We start from the raw sequence: 24,386 nt of genomic DNA, 5'->3' as shown, positions 1-24,386 counted from the left end.
GCTCATTTCACCTTCTCTAGTAGGGTGTCACTGTTGGTGTCTTTGATCTTGTTTAGGAATGTATTCCAGTCCAGTGGTGCTGGGGATGTTAAGTCCCTCAATGTTCATGGAAGTGCATCCTGAACTGGTTGAATCAGAATAGGTGCATTGTCTACTCCTGCATCCTGTACCAGTTTCCTCAATGTGCCGTGGAAGTGTACATGCAACCATGTCTCGATTCCTGCAACTGTGATGTGTTCCCCTATTTCTTCCTCTTTCATGTGTATCACTAACAACTCTTTCTGGTATTCCAGTTTGGTCTTGTCTGCTACAACTATTGCCAGCCATTTGGCAATAAATGCTGTCCTGATGGCTGAACAATTGACCTTGTGTGCTGCATCAAGGTTTGTCCACCATAGATTTGCCTGAGATCCCACAGAGATAAGGGTGCTGAATAGCACCACTTTCACTGCTTCATCCTTGATTCCATTGATTAGGATGTACATCTCTGTACCTTGCAGGAAGTTCTGTGCATTTTCATCATTTTGGCTGTGGAATAATGCTGGTGGGCCTGTAGTGTTCGACATTTGTGGTGTAATGATGGGTACTGGGTGCAATGAGGTGAGTTTATGTGATGGTACTATGGCTTGTGTTGCCCTTGGCTTTACTGGTGTTAATGCTGGTGGTAGAGGGGGTTCTCTTGGTAGGCTTGGTGGATCTGCCAGGGGAAATTGAAGGTTCTCTGTTTCTTCACTGTTCTCTTTTTCCTCGCTATCATTGTTGAAGTTTGGAAGAGTGATTGCTGATGGATCTGGTGTGCCTGTTAATGATTCTTTGTCATCTGCTAATTGTCATATTACTTCATGCTCTGACTCTTCCTGCTCTTGCTCTGATGCTTGCTGATTGATCTCTGGTGTATCTAGGGGTGATGAATCTGAGGAAGGTACTGTGGTGTCAGAAAGTTCACCATTGCCATGCTTTTTCTTCAGAAATCAACCTTTCTTGTCTCTAGGTGAGAGTTTTTTTCAAGGAGGCAGTTTGGCTATCCTGTGGGTTTTAGTGAAAGATTTGTTATGATACTGATTAAATGCTATGCTTGGTGCTCTCTCCTCATGTTCTGACACAAGACTCGACATTATTCTAGATTTCAACTTCAACTTCTAGAAGCTTCAGTTTCTGCTCTGGGCTCTGCTCTGGACTCTGCTCTAAATGCTGTGCTCTGTGCTCTACAGGGAACCAAGGTAAGCCTTGGTTGAAACAATCTTGCTCTGTTCACCAGTTGGAGTGGCCTAAACCACTCTCTCTATGGGATGGACAGGAAGATGTGCTGAGCTACTCTACTACATCCAAGCTCTATACCTACACTACAAACACAGCCAAACACCGGCAAACCTCACCTACTGCCTGACCCCCCTGCCTAGGGGCCCCCCACTCCAACACAGGCTATGATATGTATGGAGCCTTGAGGAAATATCACAGTGGTTGATACAACAAAAACTATGGTGTAGGAAATAGAAAGGTTCAAATTTGTGATCAGTTTGGGCTTGAGCCAGCTCAAGCCAATGTTCAAGCCAGACCAAGCTGGAAATAGCAGTTCAGCTTACTGGGATATTTGAACCAAAAGGCACAACCAGCAAAAGCCGAATCTGGCTGAACTGGACTGAACCTGAGCTGAGCTATGGCAATACTATATTGGAGGGTTTTCCTGATGCACTTCCATCCTTTGATAATGTTTCTAAGTGATTAGTGACAACCATGCATAACCATGGTGTCTCTTACCAGCCATGGTTAGTATGCATAAATATGACAGTATAGCCCTGGGTTCTGGACCGGACCATGGCAGCACTAGCCCAGCCCCGGCCTGTGCCATCACACATTTGTGGATCTGATGTCATGCACATTGCATTGGCACTAGTTGGCTCAAATAACCACTCTATGCTTCACATGGTGAGATTCGACATTTGAGTGTGTTCAATGTGATTGTCTCTTGACTATGAGGCCTCAGAGTCTCAGACAGTTGTTTGAATTCATGGTGTAGCATACATGATTATTACAGCATCAGTGAAAATGATCAAATTTCACCATCTTCACCTACACAATCTCAACCTCATCGTCATCAGAATCAACCATCAACATGTTCTTTTTGGCCCTGATGGATGCAATAGCAGGATTGATGGTGTATGTCTGAGATGTGTGCCCAAGGTTGACAGCTTTATCAATGCCAAACAACATAACTGCAATGTGGAAGGGACCATACTGGCAATCAGCCAAACACGCACTGATCTCCCAATGTTTGACAGTTATATCCTCTGGAGAGAGCAACATCCAATGCACCAAAGGCAGCCCACCTTTCCAAATTCTGTGCAATAGGGCACTTGCAAGGCCTAGTCGCACAAGAAGGAGTGGCCTGATCCCTTTCACAATGTTCTTCGAATTCCAGATGGTGGGGAAGCTATTACCACTTTTCAAATGAATGCGCAAGGGGCTTGTTGGGGCGTACACTGCGATGATATAGGCGGGCACCATGGCGATGAATTGGCTTGGCAGTTTGCACCCTCTGCGACCGCGCGGTGTGGCTTCCATGGGAGAGCACGTATTGCCTTCGTGAGCATGACAGGATTAGTCACATTCCCTTGTCTCTCAATCGCGAATTCGTCAGGGAGACGAGAGCGAAGGATGTAATCGGCCAATGACTGCAAGGTGATCAACTCAGCAGACCAAGCTGCCCTGGTATCTGCGACCTGGGCGTGTTGAGATGCATTAGCCGCAGCATTGCTCAACTGGGTATGATGATGCTCAATAGCTTGTGAGTCAATGGCCTTCCCTAGATTGACCCAGGAATCAAAGACAGGCTTCTGATGCTGTCTGCCACACAGTCCTGCTGCACCATGCCAGGGGATATTGTTGATATGAAGATGATTGGTGGCAATGATGAATGCTTCCTGCAAGAACCTCTCCGAAGACCATGTAGAATCCTGCAGGGCATATTTGCACATATATGTTAGAGTGACGCAAAAGACAGGAGTTGAACCCCCATTGAAGATGAGAGGAGCAGTGATGGTGACAGGGTCAGTCCCTTGAGACATCTCACAAATGAGGCGAGTGAAGTCTTGGATGGAGAGTTTGTCCTTGGCTGGATTTGGCAATCCCTCATGGTGGGCAGTGGATTTGGGAAGCACGCAGGACACTAAATGTTTGTATGCCTTATCAACATAACCAAGAGGATGAGTGGTTGCAAGCCATTTGTGAAGTCCTCTGTGCCTGCTGCGATGCATGGAGTTCCCCATTGATGGCATCTTCTGCCTCCATGGCATTGCATGCAGTGGTGACAGCCCCCACAACAAGTGTTTTGACATCAGCTATGTACACTTGAAGGGCTGACCACTGCAATGATGGCTGCATGACAGACATTGCTAGTGTATGACTTGAAGGTATTGGGCGCCAGCTGATTGACCAAGAGCTGTATATGAAATCTGCCTTATATGCCTAGGAGAGGAACTCAATTAACGACAGGACAGAGACGGAATGAGACGATGCATGCCTCAAAATGATCATTCCCATACTGTCAATATTTGTGAGCGCTGGATGCGATGGCCAGGACATTCATGTTGGTGAGGGTGGGCCACTCTGAAGGACTGATGGCGACGGGAACGCAGGGAGTGTGGGAAAATCGCACTGAGGGGGCAAAGGTCGGAAGACCTTGTTCCAAGAGACTCTTTACCAACCACAAAGGCCTCATGAGACTTGTAGCGATTACTTTTGAGTTTCCAGTATGAGCATACGCCAACGCGCGTTCGAGGACGGAGCATAATTCAACGACTTGAGGGGCAGGTTTACCACCTTTGGTGAGGACAGGGCAGGAAATGTTCCCATATACGTTCGAGCAGGGACGTGATTGGATAGGTGGTCCATTGATAAACATGGGGAAATGCCTGCAAAGGAGGATGGTGAGACTTCATTCATATGATGTATGACGGCGGCAGTACTTCAGCTGGTCAACACAAACAGGTGTGGGCGAATGGCCTCGAAGATGGTGGGATGCGACCAGTAACTCGCCAAGGGCACAACCATGTCTCGATATATTGATCTTGGGCAAGACGCATTATGTCAGTCGAATCGAAAGACCTAGACATGAACGACTCACAATCCATTCGCTTCGCCAACTTCAAGGAGTCTAACTGGAAGATATATATGTTCTCCAGACTGCAACGCGCGGGGAACAGTCATTTACATCGATTTTGTTATTATAACAGTTGGTGAGGCAAGAGCAGACTACACTCTCTAAGAACCATCTTATGCGCGGTCTGAGCAGTTGCATGTAGTGGCATAAGCACCTGAGAGGGCAGAAGTGATGCGACCTTGCTGAACATTGTGTAAGGCGGCAGGACGGCCTGATGCGATGCGAGATCTCATTGTAGAACTGGCAACCTGCTAGCCAAGAGTACAGGTGGCATGAGCCCATTTGGAAAATTGTTCAAATAGTCAAGGTTGTCGTCCAAAGCGTAGTCATCAAATTCATCTTGACCAACTGTGTCGCGAGAAACGGCTTTACGAATTTTTGATATGAATGGAGCTGAAATGGGGTAAAACTGCAGTTGCATTGGATATGACCATACTTCCTCAGGAAAGCTTGAGGATAGACATTGATGCTGAGGAATATGGAGATTGTCGTTGTCCATGATGAATATCAGGATCAATGGCCATGTCATCATTGGTAATCATTGCAGAAAACAACTCTGCGATAGTCTTGAGGTTGATGAGAACACTGCAAGATTTCACTGTTTATGGCTGCAGAGACCATCAAAGCGGGGAATTCGACGACCATCTTCGTCGTAGATGTTATTTTCTTTCTTTGTGTCAGGATCTCAGGGCGGGGAGTCCTCCAAATTCACCGGCTGCCTGGAAGGATGAGTTTGGGGAATCGTATATGATGTCGTGGGCTCCCAACAACTCATCCTCAGGTATTTGCACCCACCGAGACACGTGAGGGTGACAATGGCAGTAGTTATCAAATCAGAGAGCGGGTCATCGGTAAAGGACGAACAGGTACGCACGTGAGATCCGTGGCAATAGCCATGGACATATAGTGAATGTCGGAATATTTGCTGCTTCCGCTTGCCAGTTTGCCTCTTTGACGCCTCGAGCAGCCAGGTCCAAGCTTGCGATTGCTTGGTTTTGCCCATACCTGCACGCTATGGATAAAGGTGCACTGGGATTGAGCCAACCGTCATCCTTCCAAGATGCTGGCTGCTTTGTGAACCCATTCATCCCAATCTGATATGATGTATCTGTGGAGGGCCTTCAAGTCCTCCAAATGGAGGTTGATGGTCGGCTGATCACTGAAGGGAAACCTTTGATTAGCCACTGAAACTCGTGGCAGGGGTTGTGTCACACTGGAGACTTACTACAGGTTCGTCACCTCCTTAACTCTCCACTGCATAAAATCCTCATCAGTTCTGTATGTATGCATGATATGGATAGGTGGGGATGATATTTGTGCCAATGCTGAGGCAATAAACATCACAGCCATGCAATAGTGATGGGATGACAGATGGGTCTCACTGCATTTCTTTTGTTTAGCAAAGGAGCCTCATCTGCAAGAGAAATATCCTCAATGTGTGTCAAGGGACAAATCCCAACCACCAGCTTGCAAGAAATGCTGGTCCCAATTGCCATCATTGAGCCTGTAGGGTCAAAACCAAGCTTTCCAAACTTGGGTTTGAACGTTTGTTATTGAGGTGGAAATCCAGAGAGACGGAAAAGGTGTGGTCGGAAATAGTGTTCGGGAGGAATACATGCAAGCCAATTGCACCTGATACAACAAGGACAAAGTCAAGGAAATGTTTCGACGCGTCCCACAACAAACTGGGATGATCGGGGGCAAATGTGAGATGAGGATCAACGCGGAGATTAGTGCGACGCAGTAATAAATTTGCTGCAGTTGCCTTGTCCTTCTTGCGAAAGACTTTCTCGAAGGCTGACAGAGGTAAGGTACAAACAGGAGTCTGTTCCCAAGTACGGCCGGTTGTCTCCTGGCCTTCGCGGGCAATAAACATGCTGTGAAACACCTCCTCCTGCGGTACAGGATCGTCGGATTCCACAGCCGAAGGGACATCATCAAGATTAAACGGACTGCTTTCGTCTATCGCGTTAGACAGCAATCCGTCATCTAGAATATCAGAATCGTCGTCGGTGCTACTGATGCGCCGGAGCGCTCGGACATCAGAAAATGCCACGTATACTCGCACTCAACAGCTTACCTGTCAGCAGCGTATTGAGCCATAAGGACGAGCGTTGAGGCTGAGTGGGAGGTGACCTGAGAGACAGACCGAGTGGTGGTACCGTTTATAAGGACAGTCGAAGGTAACGGACTCCGCATCCGGTTCAGCGGGTACGAACACAATACAACATGCGATTAGGTTAGCGATGAGGGCAGATGACACAAAGTGAGGTCAACAGCTGATCAGACGTCGAGGACATTCAATATCTCATAGAATAAGGGAATACCCAGAGCATTACCAGATGTGTCTTTCTGGATAATCCCCGGCCTTCTTCTACTAGTAGTAGTGACACTACACATGTTTATTAGTGCGTTGATAGTGACGAATTAATGTATCAGCAAAAACCACAGTACGCGGCTGATCCGGGCGTCGATGAATCGGTGAGTCATTCGCCTCCGAATGTGGAACAAATTCTAGGCATTTTACGTCTTGAATCAGAGGACGCAGACTCGGACGTTGAACGTTGAGTGAGAAGAGGTAAAAGACCTATCTCACCAAGTCTCGCTAGACATAGACCGTTGACTCCACTAAAGCCTGAGGTGGCAATAAGAATAGCGTGAGGCATAATATTAGTCATGCCGTGTGCATCAGCCACAGGTGGCAAAGGGACCTAAACAAACAGGTTTCGGGCAGGCCGGAAGGACAAGACTGCTGAACCTCGAGTATGCTCGTCCAATTATCCTGCCCGTTAAGAGATGATTTCAGTGAGGTGAGGAGGCCTAGTACTACCTAAGTAGTAGTAGTAGTAGTAAGTACCAAGTAGCGATTTCTTCGGGACCGCATTTATGTCATTCGTCACGTGATTTTACCTCGACTGTCAGGACTTGAAAAATTGGTCATGGGAAGGGGAGGCTCGCCGCAGGCGAGCCGAGGAACTTGGAAGGGGTCAGCGCTCAGAAGTCAGAAAACCATCCCAGGGGGAAGTCTCTGGGAGTACCGAAACCTCACTACTGCATCCATTGGCTTTCAGCCAAATGATTTAATACATAAGGTGAAGACAAGTGAAGACAAAGTCCCAATGAGATAGCTTATTTTTGATGTCAGATTCAGATGCCAGTGTTTGATATTACTTACTGGCACAGTTGACATTGAACACCCACCCACACCCACACTTTATTACTACACAGTTCACAGTTCCAACAGAATTCATAACAGTTCATGTTCCTTGACTCAGACCCTAGCTAGTGTGACATCTAATTTAACCCTTAGCCCATCCTAATTTTAATGGTGAGAACACTTCTTCCTTGCAGGCTTGGTTACACCCCAGATTATATTTCTCTTTAACATTGCAGTAAGGCTACTAGTACACTTTCCTGCAGGTTGGTTACACCCCGGATTATATTTCTCTAGTACACTTTCCTGCAGGTTGGTTACACCCTGGATTATATTTCTCTTCTCTTTAACATCACAGTAAGGTTACTAGTACACTAATTCTTGTGCTGGATACCAACATCATTCTATCTTCCTTAGGACTGTCTTCCTACTCCCATTCACTTCACACATCTGCTCGCACTCAGCTTCACTACTTTCTTGCACTGGATTACCAACATCATTCTATCTTCCTTAGGACCATCTTCCTTACTCCCATTCACCTCACACATCTGCTCACACTCAGCTTCACTACTTCTTGCGCTTGTGCTGGATACCAACATCATTCTATCTTCCTTAGGACTGTCTTCCTACTCCCCATTCACCTCACACATCCACTCGCACTCAGCTTCCCTACTCTTGCACTGGATACCAACATCATTCTATCTTCCTTATTTACCTCACACATCTGCTTGCACTCAGCTTTACTACTTTCTTGTGCTGGATTACCAACATCATTCTATCTTCCTTACAGCTCATTACAATATGATGTGTCATTCAATATTTCACTCATCCTCATCTTTGACATCCTTGTCCTTGTTCTTTTTCTCATTCTTGTCCTCATTCTTGCCCTTGTTGTTTTCTTTTTTCTCCTCCTCCTCCTCCTCCTCATCTTCTTTGTCGTCTTCATCCTCACCATCACCATTTGGCATCACCTGCCTGTTTATTTTTGACACCACACACCTCACAGCAGCGACCTGCATGGCCTTGGCAATATTTTCTGCCTGCTTGAAGGTGCTCGAGTGTTTGTACACATCTCATATCATGCTTGGCTGGAAGCCTGAGTGGTTTGCGAGTCTCCCCACTTTCTCTTCATACCCAAACTGCATGAACTGTGTGATATCTGTGGTGTGGATTTGAGGGTCTATGTGAGGAGGGACCCTGGCATTGGCCTCTGGGCTGCCATTGGTGGTGACAGCTCTCTTGGTATTTTCAATCTTGTTTGTCTGGCCATTGCTGGCGCCTGTTTCCGTGAAAGCAGACTTGGAAGTGTGCAAGTGTGGAGTCATTGAGTATATTACTGTGTACTGTAGCTCCTGTTAGCTTGAATTTGCTTCCCTGAATGAATATAGCTAGGAAATTTAAATGTTCTCAACCCACCAATCAGAAATAAAATCAACAGCAACTTGGTGTGGCAGTTAAACCAAAAATTGAATAATGCTAGTGTGGTGGTTGTAGTAGTCAAAATCAAAACAGTCCTGACCCCTAAAACATGTTTTTGTTCCATCTCCCACCACCCAAGTACATGCACAATTTCACCATCACACTCATGTCAGTCTTCAAACTGAAGACAGTCCTCACTCTTCTCAAGCACTTGACAGCTGTCTCCCCTCTTGAGAAAAACACCTTTGAGAAAAATTGGAGGGCTAGCATGAGTTTCTCAAGTGGCTTGAAGCACACTTGGTACATACATTTAATCCCTCAACTAACCAAAAAAAAGGTCGAAAAATGAGTCAGCACATGGAACAAGGCACACAACCATATGAACAACCCATGTCCACAGTTTCAGCTACAGTGGGAATCCAAGATCATTGAGTATGTCCAGTTCCTGTGGGAGAAGACAAGAACATGGTCAAAGAGAGGTGAGCCTGGCAAGCTAGGAGTGAATGTCCCATTGCTTGGGCCTCAGTTTATGCCTCCATCGTACCTGCACATCCAAAAGCAGTCAGGTGGTGGAGCTGTTGAGCCGAAGATACAGTACCTCAAGCCACTCAATATTGTGCACCCATTCTACTACCTGCAGCTTACACAGTGTCCAAGATGCAGGTCTGACAAGGACACAACTTGGGAAGGATGGACAAGCAAAGGACCTTGAGAGCTGCATGGTATCTTCTGCAAAGAGATGGCTCTTGGCACTCAACTGTGTTGCAACCGCTGCAAGGAGACGTCAAAGTTGAAGCCAAAAGCCAGGAATGGGACCACTCACAGTTTGGACTCAGAATCCAGCATCAAGGGCTATTGCTTCACCACGATGAGCACAATGTATTGGAAGTCCTGGGAGCACTGGAGAATACTGCATGAGTCTTGTGTGCACTGCAAAAGTAATTGAACTGACATATTCAGGCCTCATGGCAGGGGGCATACCAATCTTTTTCTACCAGTGTGCATTGATGCAGGACTTGTTTGATCTCCTCATTGAGTTGCAGCCATCTTCAACATCTGCCAGTCTTGAAGAATGTATCCAATGTAAGTATCCATGTGCTGTCATTGATGTGTTAACTAAATGCACCTACAATCAGAGCTGCATCTGTTTGAGTATAAGTGCCAAATGCTGGAATATCTCGAGGCATTCAGCACTTACAAGTCATTGAACAGCTCGAACTCACTCACACTTGGACATTACTTCAATGGTGCTGCTGGTGGCATGACTGCAGGAAGACAATTGGGGCTTCAAGTATTCTCAGAACTGGACGACCAGCTCAGCTACGATAACAAGTCAATCTCACATGAGATCATCACTGAGGTCTTTCTTGATTTCACGACTTGCACCAGGCAGAACGAGAGTGTGCTATACTTAAAGTCACTATCTGGTAAGTACTACAAGGCCAAATAGTACTTACATAGACTTACTCACTGTTTCTTTGTCAGCAATATGTGGTTCTCTCAATAACACCTTCAAGGCAGCAAACAAGGCAACACTGACAAACAAGGATGGGCAAAAGGCAAGGGAGATCAAGGGTGGGATACTCACTGTGTTGAATGAAAGCAATGAGATCATTGCTTGGGTGAGTGCTTCCATCTGACTTTGAAAAGCTGGAGGCTGATAGATAGTATCACCCTGTTTGAAAGTGGTTCTGTCAGACATGTGCAAATGCTGAGATCACAGAGCTACTGCATGGCCTCAAGTGGCGCCACGATGTCCTCAACCTCCCACAACCAAAGATGATGGTTGCCGACAACTGTTGTCATATTCACAGTGCAGTGGCTTCTGCCATGCCCGAGACAGAGGCCAAGCTGGATGTCTGGCATTTCAGTGCAAGGTATGTAACTTCGGCACAAGTGATACTACTCTCCTGGCTAACAGGAACCCTCACCAAATGCAGATACATTGCTGTGATCTTGAACACAAGCAAAAACCCATTCCATAGTGCCATCGCTGCAAATATTTTGGGTGTGATCCTCAAGAAACATGCAGAACATGGATGCAGAACAGAGTATTGGGATCGTGGTGAACAAGAGCAGCACCTTCTTGCAGCTTTTGATAAATGGGCCGAGAAAGGTGTGTGGTCAGCAGCGGCTCAGAAAGTAAGTCTCACACCATCATATTCTGCTAGGTACATCAAGAGCAACTCAAACATGTCCAAAAAGGGTGTCTCGAGCACTCAGATCAAGACCTCAGGTCTGACAGCAGCCATGTCAAGGGCACACACCAAGGCTGGAACTCATTGCAGCATGCCCAACCAAGTGGGATTGTGATGTTGTCTGCACTCGGTCATAACTTTGTCCTCCGTTGAAACATTTGGGTCGCTTCCAGTAGGTGTCAAATGACACCCTTCATCAAATTCACCCACAGCTCCCACCACATCCAGCTCTCTAACCACATCGCAAAACTCTACAATGGACTATGCAAGAAGGACACACAGCTGCTTCCTCTACCAGAACTTCCAGATGTTGACTCTGGCGGGACCTTTGGACTGGTCATATCGGATAATGCAACCACATTTGGTAGTTTGCTCATCAAGGAAGAGACTCTGGACGCCAAACTCACACACAACTTTGAGGTTCACACAGATAGCTTCACTGGTGGGACTGTAGATTTTGCGACTGAAGCCAGCAGCAGCATCATGATTGAGGACTGGCAGATTGATCCAGTGCTCCTTGATCAACCTGCTGCACAGCTGCTGCACACTGCCAATGGCTCCAGTACCAAGCCCTCAATGAACGGTATGGTGAGTGGGGCATCCACCCATTTTTCATTTGTTTAACTGATGAACTTTTCTAGACAGCTTCCAACAATAGCGTTCTCACTGCCAAAGTCACACCTCCCTCTCCAATCAAATGCAAGGCCATTTGCATCTCACCTAACTCCAATGAAAAGTCCAACAGTGGGTCCACTACTACAAAATGACCTTGGGGTCTGGGTCCAGCCAGCACCAAGATGCTTGACGGTGAAGGTTCAACAACTCTGCTAGGCTGCAGAGCTAAAGAAAGAAAGAAGGCACTCTCACTCTGGTGGTGAGAGGAAAGCTACTAACTCTCTATGTGTGTTGGTTGAAATGTGCTGAGCGATATGTTTGACCCTTAAGGGAAGCATGGAAAGCAAGGATCCACAAAGTGACACCAGGTCAACTCTGGTGAAGCACGCTGAAAGCGCACATGCAGGAATGTTGAGTGCGTAGGAGCGCAAAGCATGGGAATAGAGTGCGTGTGGTGTGCAGACATGTAAAGACTGAAGGATGGTGTGAGGACGTGTGCTGAGACTGCTGAATGGTGACTGATGGTGATAATGGACTGAGGACTAGGGCAATGACTCTGATGGATGCTAACTCATGATAATGGATTCTGACTCTAGACGACTACTGGATGGTGGTAGGTATATGAAAACTTTTCCTAGGCCACAGGTAAGCTGTGCCTAGGTGTGCTCCCAGGGCTCAGAAGCGAATAGGGAGCGCTCTAAGTATGTAAATGATGTAAATAAGGGTCCATGATGGAATAATATATTGTACAATACCAGAAATGGTCTGATATGGGAAATAAGCGAAAAGGGACTCACTAGGGGACTGGTTGGATGATGGATGGATGCTCCCAGATGCTGCGTGATATAAGGCAACTGAGCGTGGGAAGAGCGCGCTAAGTGCGTGCACAGGAATGTGTTGCATAGTGCAGGAAAGTGTCGCGCCTCTGGCGCATTTCGTGGGAAAGTTGTAGATAGTGAGTTGCACACTATACCAATTGTCATGAGTCGTGATATGCACAATATAAGCCTGGAGGAATCTCATTCCCTACAATGGCTACTTTGCTTCAGGCCGTCTTCTAACATGGCATGGAGAGCCTCGGGCTCCCACTAGCAGTACTGCCACAGAGGTATGTCAGTTCTCACCCCCGATCAATGATATACATCCTGAATTCTCGCAGGCTGCCAGCATTGGCTTTGACAACTTGCCAAAGTTCTCACCCACAATCAATGATACACACATGAAGGTATGTCATTCTCACCCCCAATCAATGATATACATCCTGAATTCTTGCAGGCTGCCAGTGTTGGCTTCAACAACTCGCCAATCACCCCTGATCAATGATATATGGGTATTAAAAAAGCAGGCCAGACCCGGTCCCAGCACTTGTTCTCCATCTCCACAGGTATTGATCCTTGCTTGCTCACCTTCCAAAATTCAAACAAGTTCTACCTGTTTATGAACATGCAGGCCAAGTTCAAGTGGCTGTCATACCAAATGACTTTGAAGTGCTGGGTGCTGGCAATGGAGGAGTACAATCGCCATCTTGTCGAGAAAATGGGCCAGTTGGTCATCCAGAAGAACCCACAGGCCCTCCTGCATGCACTGGGTGACATTGAGCCCAAACTGATGAACTGTATTATCAAAGACGAGTATACCTGTGAGTTACTGAGTCCTTGCATTCACTCTGTTTTCTGACATCTAGATTACAGCAAAGAGGAACAATGAGACATTTTGGCGCCATCATTATTCTGTTGTGCCCCTCATCAAGGAAGAGTGAGGGAAAAAGGTCAGTCCCAGTCCAAGCCCTTTCGCAGTGTGTTCACAATGCTGCTGAACTTGCTTATTTAGCCCCGAAAAGTGCAGACATGCTCACACTGCCAAACAATCATGTACCCTGGCCCTGAAAACTCGCCACTCAACCACAAGCAGGGCTACTGCGCTAATGGTGTCAAGCAGGTATCAAAGAGTGGCAAGGATCCCCCTCCCTGGCCTCAGCCTCAAGGCTTGTTCTCCAAAGGCCGCACATTTCACCTGCACATGTTTTTGTTGGCTGTTCAGCACATCTATAAGTGCGTCTTCATCATGCAGGGACCAGGAGAGATGGACTTGCTTGAAACTGAGGCCTTTGCAAAGCTGCTTGCCTCATGCACTGAGATCTGTGAGGATGGTGCAGTGCTTTTCCAGCTGTTTGCAGACTTCGTCATTGACCCATTGACCCCCCACAACTGCATCGTCACTAGTGATGCTTTGGGCCTGGCCTGGCCTGAAAGCCAGGGCTTGGACCTGGCTTTAGAGGGCTCAGGCCTGGAAGAAACTCAGGCCAGGCCCTTGTGGAGGGCCTGGGCCAGGGCTTCCAAGGTAAGATGAAGGTTTTATTTCACTACCCTAATCAATTAGAGACCTAATCCTTGACATCTGATTCACCTGACAGTATGATGTTGTCATCACAGCCACCCTCCTCTCTATCATCCAGTTCCTCCAATGCTAATTCTAAAGCTGAAGAAGGAGGGGCCTCTCGAAAGATTAGATCATGTTGATACATCATATGAAGTACTTGAATTGCTTTGACTATATCACCCTTCAAGCAGTTGCAATGCTTCATGACAGTCAGAGCAGCAGCAGCAAAAGCTTGCTCACTTGAAACAGAAGTGGCCATGATGGACAAGTGATCACAAGCAAGAGAGGCCCAAACAGGGTACTGCTGACCATTCACCTACAATATTAAGCTACATCAGTAATAACACAGTTCACATGAAATGATCTTACCCCCCACCATTGGATGATAGACTGTTAAGAACCGTGTTGCTCAAGGGAGGGATAGACTGACTCAGAGGGGCTTGGCCTCAGCTCATACTCTGTGCCCCTTACCCGAGTATGGGCCCTTCATTTCAGATGAGGTCCAATGATGGTTCGACAAAGTCCGGAGGACTTCTGGAGGCTGGCTACTCTGGTGGAGAGTGCTAGAGGACTTCCAGAGGAGTGCAGGAAACATATGGAGGAGCGCAGGAGAGTTCCGGAGGAATGCAGGAAGTGCTCAGGAGAGTTCCCGCTGCAAGGTACAAAGGACAGGATGTCCAGAGGTATGAAGGTATGGAGGGCAGGAGGATAGGACATCTGAGGGTTAGGAGGATGGAATGCCCAAAGGTACAGAGGGCAGAATGTCCAAAGGACAGGATGCCTGGAGGTACAAGGGACAGGAGGTCCGGAAGGAATAGGGGCTACATCAGACTTCGTCTGATGTAGAAACAAACAGAGGTAGACTACCCTAAGGTAGAGTTGGAGGGACAGGGATTGGACCTAAGTCCAGAAAGAGGGAAAGTGCCGGAAAGGTGGAGCTCCAGCCTAGGGAATCAATCCCTAGGCCTGATGGGTAGGACAGACTTAGGTGGACCAAAGTCTGAGAGAGGATTGGGCAAGTCTAAGTTGATATTCAAACTAAGGAACTACAGGAGTATCTACAGGGGTTATATACTGAACAATATCTGAGGGGATCAGTAAGCAAAGGAGCAAGGCTATGTACGAGCATGTGGAAACACATTAGTAAGTAAGATGGAACATAAGTAAATGAACTCAGAGATGAAGACTCGTACAAGGATCAATAAGCAAGATGGAACAAGAGGTAACCAAAAGCCAGAAGGCAGAGAATGCCTAAATGGAGATAGGTGCAGGATATTGGACAGAGGGTGGGAATAGGTCTGGAGTTAATATCTGGAGGTCTGGAGATCTGGGGATCCAGAAGACAAGGTGGATACAGGACCAGGATATGAGATGGTGGATAGAGTCCAGAATCTGAGATGAGGTGAAGTCTGGATGTCTTGCTGGATGGAGTGTACATAGGGTGGATGGGACAGGGGGTTATGGTTCAGGCTAGCAGTGGAGATCTGATGGTCCAGAGCTCAGGGGTAAATCCAGAGCATAGTTGATCCTGCTGAGGTGTGGAGCACACAGCAGAAGGGGATCTGGGAATGAGTTGGATATAAAGTGTGGTCCAGACATAGGCTCGGAAGGCGTGGGAATATGATGGAATGTGGGTCCGGATTGTGTGATATGACATAGACATGTTATCGGGAACTGAAGTGGGTGAGTCAAGATAGAGGTGGAACTCCCTTAACCATGGCAACTGTGGATCCACCTCCAACTCCTCTGGCTCATCATCACCACTCTCATCATCACTGGAAAGCTCTCAGAGAAGTCCATATACCTTACCTGACTTCTTCTTCAGTGATGATGGAACACCATGCTCACCATACAACTTAATATGCTCTTCCTTAAACTAGTCTAGATGTAAGCTTGTACTTTTGCTTGAAAACAGAAGACCCACAATTCATTTGGCTTCCTTGAGAGCCTCAGCATGTGTGACCTTACTCCAAAAGTGTTTGATGTGGGAGTCCTTCTGTGATGGGTTGAGCACTAGATACAACAGGCCCAGGAGTTAGTATTAATCATATGACAAGCCATGTCACCTACACATTGCGATGATGTATGCATCACACTCCAAACTTCGGTTGTAATACTTGTGGATCTTTGCAACACCTTGTTGTAAGGCTTCCCAAAATGCCTCATACTTGGGATTCTCAGAATGAGTCAACCATGCCTTATGTAGGGCCTCGAGAGCTGGCAAAGCAAGGTAAAGGGATGCTCCTTTGTCAGACAAAAAGCTTTGCTGAGCTTTGTCAGCATGCTGAAGTGATAATCAGTTTCAATGATGATAAAAAGACAACCTAAGACTCACAGCAAGAAGAGACATGAATAATGCAATGCGAGCCCATTCATCTTCATGCAACTTCAACTGATCAATTTTGACACATTTTGTAAGGTTAGTCTCACGAAGGCTGAGCTCATAGACAAATGTATCAACATACTAAAGAACAGTTAGTTTCGACTTGTTAGTTATATTATCATACTAATGGCTCACTTCTTCTCAGCACGGTCAAGCATAACATAAGTTGAGGACCACCAAATGGGCATGTCGAGTAGTAGTTGTGAGACAACTGGGCTTGGGTTAGGCTGACAGGTCTGGATATCCTTCCAAAGTTGTTTTCATTGGGCAGAGGACTGTGCCTTGTATCATTAGTCAAATGACATTGAAATGTTTTGAAAATGACATACCTTGACTGCAATTGCTCGTGCAAGGCCAACTTCATCACAGTGGCCATGTGCTTGGGGGATAGACAGGTCTGGGAGCTTGGGGTTATAGTACAGGGCACTGCTATATGAGGCAATGATAGCTTGTGTCACAAGATGAATGATGTGAGCTAAACACCTGCAAGGTTTACATTAGTACAAGGGTGAAACAAATAGTTAGTTAACTATACCTAATGTGTCGCTTTTTTGGGATCCACATCATACCTGTCCCTTGCTTTATCCGAAGTGCCAGTTCATTGAGCATTGTATCATTATTTGAAGCATTGTCAATGTAATATGGCCAATCTAATCTCACATGAGTACAACATAACCAGGCATTCCAAAGTACCTTACCTTATGAGCAATACCCACTCGGTCCACAATCTTAAACAGTGCTTGACCAAGGTGTTGTCCATTGTGTGAGTTGTTGAGTTGTGCGAACCCCAGGACAGCACATTCAAGCTGCCAAACACTGGGTGATGTTTCCTTGATCCAGTGGCCAGTGGTAGCAAAATAACTGTCTGCATTACTTGCCTGCCACACATCACATGTTAAGTTGACAGTGCCAGATACAAGCTTGCTCTATTTGCAACGTCAGTTGATGATAATCAGACAAAACAAAAACTTACATTGAGCCGGTCCTTTAACTTCATCATCTGTGTCTTGAACAAGTCCATGATGTTGTGGTGTGTAGTGTTACGATTTGGTAGGACCATGCCATTTGTAGCATGGGCTGCTATGTTGATCATGTTCTTGAAGCTTGGATGATCTACAGCTTGGATTGGCTGTAAAATCATGTTAAACATCATATCAAATGCAAGTAATGAATACTTACCTGGCTAGTAGATATCAGCCATTCAATGGCAGCCTCACAGAAGAGTGAATCAGTATAAGGTATGACTACCTTGTTGGGAGGAATCTCTTGGAGGTGTCCATTGAGACTTGTTTGCTGCATGTTCACCACTGCAGCTGCCATTTTGCATTCCTTGACATCTTGAGGTAGCATTGACTTGAAGTTGTTGGTCTTGCACCATTGTTGATAGGCATCCTATAAACATTAATACATGAATGAAGCGTCAAGATTGAAATACTAAACTTACTGGATGCTGAAAGGCAATGTGGTGTCAACACATTGAAGTGTTGCTAACAATCTGGCATGGGTAATGGTTTTTTCTATGAATTTGTTAGTTGGGAGGTAGCAAATCAAAGATATTACTTACTTGCATGGCTTGCAGTCTCGAACTGTATGAGTCTTCCCATCTTTGGCCTTGTGTGCATATGGCTTGCCAAAAAATGCACTGACATCGCGGCCCTTTTCCTCACATTGAACAGTCGGGGTTGCAGATAGATCTTGTACATTGACGTTGGATAAAAAACCTTTGGTGTCCATAGGTGTTGCATTGCACGTGATTGGAGTCTCTTCTGTTGATCAGAAGCATTGACAAGTAGTTATAGAACCAGACAACATCATTACATACCTGCAGTATCAATTACAGATGGGCTGGAAGCATCTGTAAACGACGCCTCACCATCAGTGCTTGCAATGCAGTGCAGTCATTTGCCTGCAACATTCGAACTGAGTGGTCCTGAGATGAGACGTACAAGACAACTTACTTGTATGAGGTCCATTTTCCATAGCACCCTCATCAGATGCACTTTCATCTACTGCATCCTTTGCTCCTTGTTTGCTGCTGGTTGGTACTGGTTTTGGGGCACTGATGGCAGGCACAGGAGGCTTGTTCCTATGGGCTGAGAGCTCTGGAGTTGCATTGTTGTTGGCATCAGTGAGTTGTGACAAAAGCATCACAGTTTGTTGTGGTTGAGACACAACATGTCCTGACATGGACTCATCGTCAGACATGACAATGGGCATGATTATTGAATGTGCCTAACTTATGGTATGGGTACATACAGTATTGCCTTTTCAAGAAAATTTAAAACTGTATAGTTTAAATATTTAACATTGGCTGACAGCCACAGACTTTTTACAAAGGGAAAAGCCAGGGCTTGGGCCCAGTCAAACTACAGGCCAGGCCCTAGGCCCTAGTAAGCCTGGCATGTGGGCCCGGCCTGGCCTGGCCTACATAGGGCCTGAGGCCTGGCCCTGTGCATCACTAATCGTCACCCACAACAACAAGCAGTGGCTCAGGATCAACTTTCTCCAGCAGCAGCAGCAGCTGTAGAGAGTCGAGATTCATGTTTGCCTTGCTGTCTAATTTTTCCCCTTCTCCTTCCCACTAATAGTTTACTTGTTTCACATCCACTCCAATGCAGTCTTTCCCCCCCCCCCCCCAGTCAATTCACACAGTTCTTGTTTTATTGGGCTAATTCAAAAGAGGCTCTTATCTTAAGAATAAGAAAGAAAGGGGTAGGTATGTTCCTGTTTCATTGACTCGTTGCTCGGTCGTCCCGCTAAGTCGTCGCCATTTGCCATCGTCGCCTGGGGCAAAATTGTTGAAGTGGTCACGTGAGTGATCTCAAACTCACGTGCTTTTTGAAACGGTCGAAACGGTCTCTGACTCTCTGTCGGTCTTTGAAAAACGGTCAGACCATTTGTAAGCCTCCCCTTCCCATGGCGCAGCTGCCCAGGACTTATCACTTTCAGCATTCTCACTGCTCTTGTCGTTTAGCGTGGTTGTGGCCTTTGACTTGGGGCCAACATCATGGGGTAGGACTAGGTGTTCTTGGTGAGTCTTTTGTTTTCTCACTATTTCCGCCCTCCAGGGAGGCTGATGCGCTTCCCTAATTTCAGGATAACCCGTTTATTGTTGGATTGGCCCTTAGGTGACGCTGCACCAGCAGAGCTTGGCATGTCCATGGTGAGTGCTGTCGAGTCCGATTCTGGCTGATCTCCGGGAGTCACAGGCACATCTTCTGTCAGGCTCTGAGACGTTGGACCCTCGTGGCCCCCTAAGGTACATGGCGCTTCGTTTGGCGTTGCCTGACGAGTGCCACGTCCATCCGTCCCCATGGTATAACCTGCAGCCTCTGATGCACCAGTCCTGTGGGTAGGTGATTGTTGACCAATTACACGCCGAGTGGCGATCTGCGCAGAACGTCGTGCTTTAGTCGCGCCCAGGAACAAAGGAGTCCCGCTATACACGGGAGCTGATACGAAATTCAGCAGGAGGCCGTGAGGTGAGTCGTCATCCTCTGCACTTACATATTCACTCGCGGATCTAACTGTGCGTTTAGGCTCGTTACTATACGTCCGCGAGGGTGTTCTCAGCACCAGGTACGTAGATCACGTCGAAGTCGAATTCACTCAAGGCTTCGAGCCATCTGACCTGTCTGGGCGACAGCTTCGTGTGGGAGGATATCGATATCTACTCAAGACCATGGTTAGTCAAGATAGCTGGACCGTAAATCGAAAACAGTTTCCTCGTCCCACTTTTGTGTTGGGACAAGACCCATGTGGCAATCACTAAGCCTGCGAATGTGAGGAGTGGCTCGACGTTCTCCTAAGCCCGAGCAACTCAAAAAAGATATTGGCATTGAGGTTTGGCACTCATCGAAGGTAAAGCAGCCTTGCGAATACTCCGGTCGTCGAGTTAATCTTCGCCTTGCAGCTTCCAACCTTATACAATGATATTCCTAATCACCCCAGTACACCTCGGACGAACCGCGGCGCGCCACATAATCGAAACTCATTCGATATAAACAACAATCGTTCCTGGCACTCTCCTCTACCAACCCACAGGTTGGCATGCTGCTGGATGAGATGGTTCACGATATTGTGACGATTGGCATTCTGGATGAGGCTGCTTGGTGCATGTGGTTTGAAGGAAGAGATTCTGATACAGTTGGTACTGGGCGCGTCATAAATTTGTCTACCATTACTGAATTGGGCTCCCTAGCAGAGGGTCTTGGCCTTGCGTAATCCCAAGTGTTCGTGAATCACGCTCCAGAAGATATCATTGACATCTCTATTCAGGATGCCTTTTCAGTACTCCTGGACTCATTGTGACCCGGCGAACATGATCACAGCTCGAGTTCAACTACAGGAACTCGAATACACAGATGCCATCAAAGTCGTTGAAAGCGGACTGGAATTGATACGCAGGTATGAGCCAAACACGGACCGTGAACCGCGAGAGTAGGTGGAAATAATTAGAACCTCGAAACTGCAGTGACAATTTGTCGTCCATTTAGAGTGCGTAAGGCCTTTCACATTGTTCTGGCCACATCCTTCGTTCATCTATTTCCTCCTAAGCACCACCCTCGTGCTCTTTATTTCTTGAACGACGTCCTGCGACAGGATCCCACCGACGTGGACGAATTGATGGGGAAGGCGTATGTCTTACAATATGCTGAAAAATGGGAAGAGGCGGAAAAGCTATTTGCGCAAGCGGGGAAGTAGCTACCTGATGATATTATGGATAAAGGCGTGGGAGCAAAAGGGGAGAGTGCGTAGTGCCTCAGTCGGATGCATGCAGATCCTGGCGTAGATGCTTTGAAAGAGGTCTTTGAGACCTTGAAGGATATCGAGGATCGCGGTGACATTGATAAAGCTCGGCGCCTGTGGCGGATTGGGAGATGCTACTGGGATTTAGGAGGTGAAACGATCCACGCCTTTTGCATCACATTACTGATTCCTATTGCAGGAGAGTCCCGCGAGGAAGCCTTCAAATCCTTCATCACATCGCTCAAACACAATCGCGAGTATGCGCCGGCATACACTTCGCTAGGCGTATACTACTCAAAACACGCGTCACCACCCGTCCCTACGCGGGCTTCAAAGTGTTTCCAGAAAGCATTCAAAGTTGATGCCTGTGAAGCAGAGGTTGCAAGGTGCCCCGTAGAAGGGTTCGGCGACGAGCGTGGATAGGATCTGGTCGAGGTGGTGGCTCGGCGTACTATAGACGGTGAAACATCGCAAGGCTCCGTCTCGGATTGCAGGACCATGAAAGATCGTTGGCAGCTCTAGGTCTACTTCTCAAAGATGCAGAGCGGGTGTCACAGATTATACATGTGCAAGCTCAATACGGGTCTGGGTCAGCGTCTTTCAGGATGGACGATCTTCAAGCCGCTACCACGTCATTCCAAGCCGCTTTGGAAAGCACCGCTGACGATTGCGTTCTTCGAGGACAGGTTACTGTTCTGCTGGCACAGACTATGTGAGCGATTAGGACGCCCGAGTTCCATGAGTCTGTGAAAGGCTTGTTACTTGATTGGTCAGAATGAAACGTCGATGATTTCCAGTCAACTAATCTATCGTTTTGCTATCATCTCCGATCCAGAAAATTTGACGGCGATCGATACTCCAGCTGGAATAGGGATACTCACCGAAGACGATTGTCTAGTTGATGCCGCACTTTCCAAAATTCTGGCACTCCCCGTCGAACAGAGACACGAGCTCGATCCTCGAAGAGACGTGACGTATTTCTCGCGCAACATTATCTTGGGCTGGTACGAATCTAGCTCTTAGATGGACAATATATCTGTATCGACGCCCTCCTTGTCCTCCGCTGGGTATTGTTGTCGCTCTTGCATCCTCCTGGTGACTCTGAATAAGTGCTTCATATTCTGCGTCACTCATGCTATCTGACTCAAATGCTCAATGAGTTTGGCAATGTCGCAGGACCAGGCCCATTGTCGCCCCTTTCCTGTTCAGCTGGTCTCACTCGCTTCGCACCTTCCAAATATGCTTAATCCCGCTGTGCAAATGTTGCACTATGACTATAGCTCTTCTTCGCAAAGGCACAAAACGCACTGATTTGAAACGCCCATAGATTGTACTTTTCCCGGCATCTTGCACAGTCCTGTATGGGGCTAGGCGGCGCCGGGTGTCAGAATATTAATATGGGTCGTGAATGAAATGCATTTCGTCACCAACGTATGTTCGGTAAGGGATGGAAGCTCATTTCCTGAACCGCCTTAATGAACATATATAGTGTGTCATTGGAAGAAGGCCGGGGTTTGTCCACAAAGACACATCCGGTAACGCTATGGGCATTCCCTTATTCCATGAGACTCCCCCTACACTAGGCGAGACACACTTTGATTAACGAACCAGGAGCCATGACGACGGGGGCAACAAAGATAAGAACAAAAAAAGGAAGCAGGAACCGTCTTCGCATCTTACTGGGATGGGAGGGAATGGACTCTCTAAAGCCGACAGAGAGGCGCGTCTTTTCTTGTTGTATTGATATCTACCTAAATACTGTCTATGTATGTTTACGAGTAGCAGCTGCTCATGTGAGCGCTGCCCACCGCGTTCTATCATCTAACCAGCTATTTCGCAGTTGATTCGAAGCAGGACGCATCATCATCATCAGTTATATCCTGGGTCAGGAACAACACTGCTCCCTACAACAGCCCGCAACTGTAATCGACATGGCACGTCGCAATCGCGACACATCTGGAGATGAGGAGACACTCACCGTACGTATACATGATCAACTTGACACACTGGCAGCTAAGGAGTCACGGATTCCAGGTGGATGAGTTGCGCGGAATGATGAACAAGCGCCCTGTTCAAGCGAAGGAGCGAACGACTGACCCGGCACAAAACACTCAGAGGATGGACGCGGCGCTCGCGAAGTGCAGGATTGGTGTGGCTTACATCGATATACTCAAAATCAAGAACTCGTTGTTATTTGGCAAATATAACGATCAGCCCCAGGAGGCCAGAGAGGTGAATAAGCTTGTTGCATCGTTTAAGAAGAAGGGGATCCTGGCGATGCGAGAAGCGACAGCGATACCGATCATGCTATCAGGCGCCCGCGTGAAGACTGGGTCAAGCCTCGTGGTCAACTTCGACATCCCAGATGCTGTACCACAGTTACAATTGAAGGACGTCGACAATATTGTAGTGTCGTCAGGACGACACCGAGTTGCTGCGCTGAAGAAATATTCCGAAATCGTCACTGAAGAGATGGCGCGTATGGAGCAACGCTGCGACGATATAACCGCTCGGAAGAATCTGAGTCCAGACCACCTCACTGAATTCAACAGGCTTCGCGACCAACTGGATGACCTGCAGGGGACAATAATTCTGATGGGAAAATGGGGCGTCATCGTGTATGATGAAGGTGAGTTCTACCGCTGTCTCTACTGTGCTACCGGAACTGTTGCGGCGGCTGGGTAACACAAGTCGTGCATTTGATGTATCATTCAAGGGACCGCGTGTTTTGGCGTGTTTTAGCTATGGTATGAGTTGGGATCAATTGTCGTTGCAACGGGTCCAGTGGGGGTATGAGCATCCAGCGCTGATTAGTATGCACCTACAGACAGTGTGTTAGCGGATGGTGACATGTTGGCACACCACTTATGTCGGAACAGATCCTTGCACGAGTACAAGGAAACTGCCGAAGAAGTGTTGAGCCAGATCTTGCGATTAGTGAAAAAAGCTTACAACAATGCTTCTGAGCATGAGCGAGTCGCGGCAGCACTGCGTGAGCTGTGGATCCAGCGCGATAATCCCGAGCGGCAAAAGAATGCACGGTTGACGAAAGTCCTGAGCTACGACCTGCTAATTTTAGCGCTCGCACTGCATCTTCTGCCGTTGGGATCACACTTTCGCCGCCGAAAGGAGTTCCAGATTACCTGGCTCGCCAACTCGATCGATGTGATTATGGGGGTAAGCAACGACATTTATATTCGCTCACATGGTCCTTATGTGCTGTTACAGATGTTTATTCAATTTATTATGTTCCACAGTCACATTCTGAATTTGCTCGCATCGAGCGATGACTTCCCGGACTACGCAACAGTGAGTAATGTGATTTTAGTG

General features: G+C 47.2%; 10 protein-coding genes across 10 annotated transcripts; 6 read left to right on the top strand and 4 right to left on the bottom strand.

Annotated features, from left to right (window-relative positions):
• Positions 1–104: 104 nt before the first annotated feature.
• Positions 105–3,293, bottom strand: BJ212DRAFT_1476766 (uncharacterized protein; the record flags this gene model as incomplete). The annotated part of the gene is made up of 2 exons (XM_041339432.1): positions 105–799; positions 2,480–3,293. 2 exons carry the CDS (start codon positions 3,291–3,293, stop codon positions 105–107), a joined length of 1,509 nt encoding a protein of 502 aa, XP_041197973.1.
• A 102-nt stretch (positions 3,294–3,395) lies between these two features.
• BJ212DRAFT_1327078 (uncharacterized protein) lies at positions 3,396–4,066 on the bottom strand. The gene is made up of 4 exons (XM_041334625.1): positions 3,982–4,066; positions 3,833–3,911; positions 3,581–3,798; positions 3,396–3,541 (listed from the first exon to the last, which is right to left on the bottom strand). Exons 1-4 carry the CDS (start codon positions 4,048–4,050, stop codon positions 3,479–3,481), a joined length of 429 nt encoding a protein of 142 aa, XP_041197972.1. The 5' UTR covers positions 4,051–4,066; the 3' UTR covers positions 3,396–3,478.
• A 1,588-nt stretch (positions 4,067–5,654) lies between these two features.
• On the bottom strand, positions 5,655–6,358 carry BJ212DRAFT_1476765 (uncharacterized protein; the record flags this gene model as incomplete). Its single annotated transcript, XM_041339431.1, has 2 exons — positions 5,655–6,174; positions 6,240–6,358. 2 exons carry the CDS (start codon positions 6,356–6,358, stop codon positions 5,655–5,657), a joined length of 639 nt encoding a protein of 212 aa, XP_041197971.1.
• Positions 6,359–7,706: 1,348 nt separating this feature from the next.
• Positions 7,707–8,729, top strand: BJ212DRAFT_1327069 (uncharacterized protein). The gene is made up of 3 exons (XM_041334624.1): positions 7,707–7,728; positions 7,749–7,795; positions 7,993–8,729. The coding sequence occupies exon 3, from the start codon at positions 8,115–8,117 to the stop codon at positions 8,487–8,489; it is 375 nt and encodes a 124-aa protein (XP_041197970.1). The 5' UTR covers positions 7,707–7,728; positions 7,749–7,795; positions 7,993–8,114; the 3' UTR covers positions 8,490–8,729.
• Positions 8,730–8,841: 112 nt separating this feature from the next.
• On the top strand, positions 8,842–12,868 carry BJ212DRAFT_1296427 (uncharacterized protein; the record flags this gene model as incomplete). The annotated part of the gene is made up of 13 exons (XM_041332450.1): positions 8,842–9,069; positions 9,133–9,395; positions 9,776–9,815; positions 9,916–10,159; positions 10,218–10,354; positions 10,431–10,609; positions 10,718–10,874; positions 10,904–10,968; positions 11,143–11,518; positions 11,572–11,674; positions 12,619–12,653; positions 12,705–12,770; positions 12,821–12,868. 13 exons carry the CDS (start codon positions 8,842–8,844, stop codon positions 12,866–12,868), a joined length of 1,941 nt encoding a protein of 646 aa, XP_041197969.1.
• Positions 12,869–13,021: 153 nt separating this feature from the next.
• BJ212DRAFT_1476762 (uncharacterized protein) lies at positions 13,022–13,304 on the top strand (the record flags this gene model as incomplete). The annotated part of the gene is made up of 2 exons (XM_041339430.1): positions 13,022–13,184; positions 13,237–13,304. The coding sequence occupies 2 exons, from the start codon at positions 13,022–13,024 to the stop codon at positions 13,302–13,304; spliced, it is 231 nt and encodes a 76-aa protein (XP_041197968.1).
• Positions 13,305–13,378: 74 nt separating this feature from the next.
• BJ212DRAFT_1243728 (uncharacterized protein) lies at positions 13,379–13,666 on the top strand (the record flags this gene model as incomplete). The annotated part of the gene is made up of 1 exon (XM_041329622.1): positions 13,379–13,666. A coding segment is annotated over one exon (288 nt), but the record flags the coding sequence as incomplete, so codon positions are not given.
• A 3,593-nt stretch (positions 13,667–17,259) lies between these two features.
• BJ212DRAFT_1261854 (uncharacterized protein) lies at positions 17,260–17,693 on the bottom strand (the record flags this gene model as incomplete). The annotated part of the gene is made up of 2 exons (XM_041330216.1): positions 17,260–17,436; positions 17,487–17,693. Coding segments are annotated over 2 exons (384 nt in total), but the record flags the coding sequence as incomplete, so codon positions are not given.
• A 2,674-nt stretch (positions 17,694–20,367) lies between these two features.
• BJ212DRAFT_1444810 (uncharacterized protein) lies at positions 20,368–21,479 on the top strand (the record flags this gene model as incomplete). The annotated part of the gene is made up of 4 exons (XM_041338014.1): positions 20,368–20,387; positions 20,804–21,007; positions 21,074–21,207; positions 21,256–21,479. The coding sequence occupies 4 exons, from the start codon at positions 20,368–20,370 to the stop codon at positions 21,477–21,479; spliced, it is 582 nt and encodes a 193-aa protein (XP_041197965.1).
• A 1,164-nt stretch (positions 21,480–22,643) lies between these two features.
• BJ212DRAFT_707908 (uncharacterized protein) lies at positions 22,644–24,041 on the top strand. The gene is made up of 4 exons (XM_041343880.1): positions 22,644–22,776; positions 22,911–23,035; positions 23,091–23,886; positions 23,936–24,041. The coding sequence occupies exons 2-3, from the start codon at positions 22,988–22,990 to the stop codon at positions 23,739–23,741; spliced, it is 699 nt and encodes a 232-aa protein (XP_041197964.1). The 5' UTR covers positions 22,644–22,776; positions 22,911–22,987; the 3' UTR covers positions 23,742–23,886; positions 23,936–24,041.
• The last annotated feature ends 345 nt before the right edge of the window (positions 24,042–24,386 follow it).

This window comes from Suillus subaureus (genome assembly GCF_016647635.1).
Source record: "Suillus subaureus strain MN1 chromosome Unknown BJ212scaffold_4, whole genome shotgun sequence".
In the NCBI taxonomy this organism is placed as follows: Eukaryota; Fungi; Basidiomycota; class Agaricomycetes; order Boletales; family Suillaceae; genus Suillus; species Suillus subaureus.
The sequence above is the reverse complement of the archived record's forward strand: the minus strand, read 5'-3'. Positions and strand labels throughout refer to the sequence as shown.

Coding starts and splice junctions, on each gene's coding strand:
- BJ212DRAFT_1327078 (XM_041334625.1), bottom strand. CDS start 4,050: ATGGTTGTGCCCTTGGCGAGTTACTGGTCGCATCCCACCATCTTCGAG. Junction 3,799..3,832: donor ATGGGAACATTTCCTGCCCT/GTCCTCACCAAA, acceptor CTGCCCCTCAAG/TCGTTGAATTATGCTCCGTC. Junction 3,542..3,580: donor CCACCCTCACCAACATGAAT/GTCCTGGCCATC, acceptor AAATATTGACAG/TATGGGAATGATCATTTTGA.
- BJ212DRAFT_707908 (XM_041343880.1), top strand. CDS start 22,988: ATGGCACGTCGCAATCGCGACACATCTGGAGATGAGGAGACACTCACC. Junction 23,036..23,090: donor GAGATGAGGAGACACTCACC/GTACGTATACAT, acceptor CACGGATTCCAG/GTGGATGAGTTGCGCGGAAT.
- BJ212DRAFT_1327069 (XM_041334624.1), top strand. CDS start 8,115: ATGATGTGTCATTCAATATTTCACTCATCCTCATCTTTGACATCCTTG.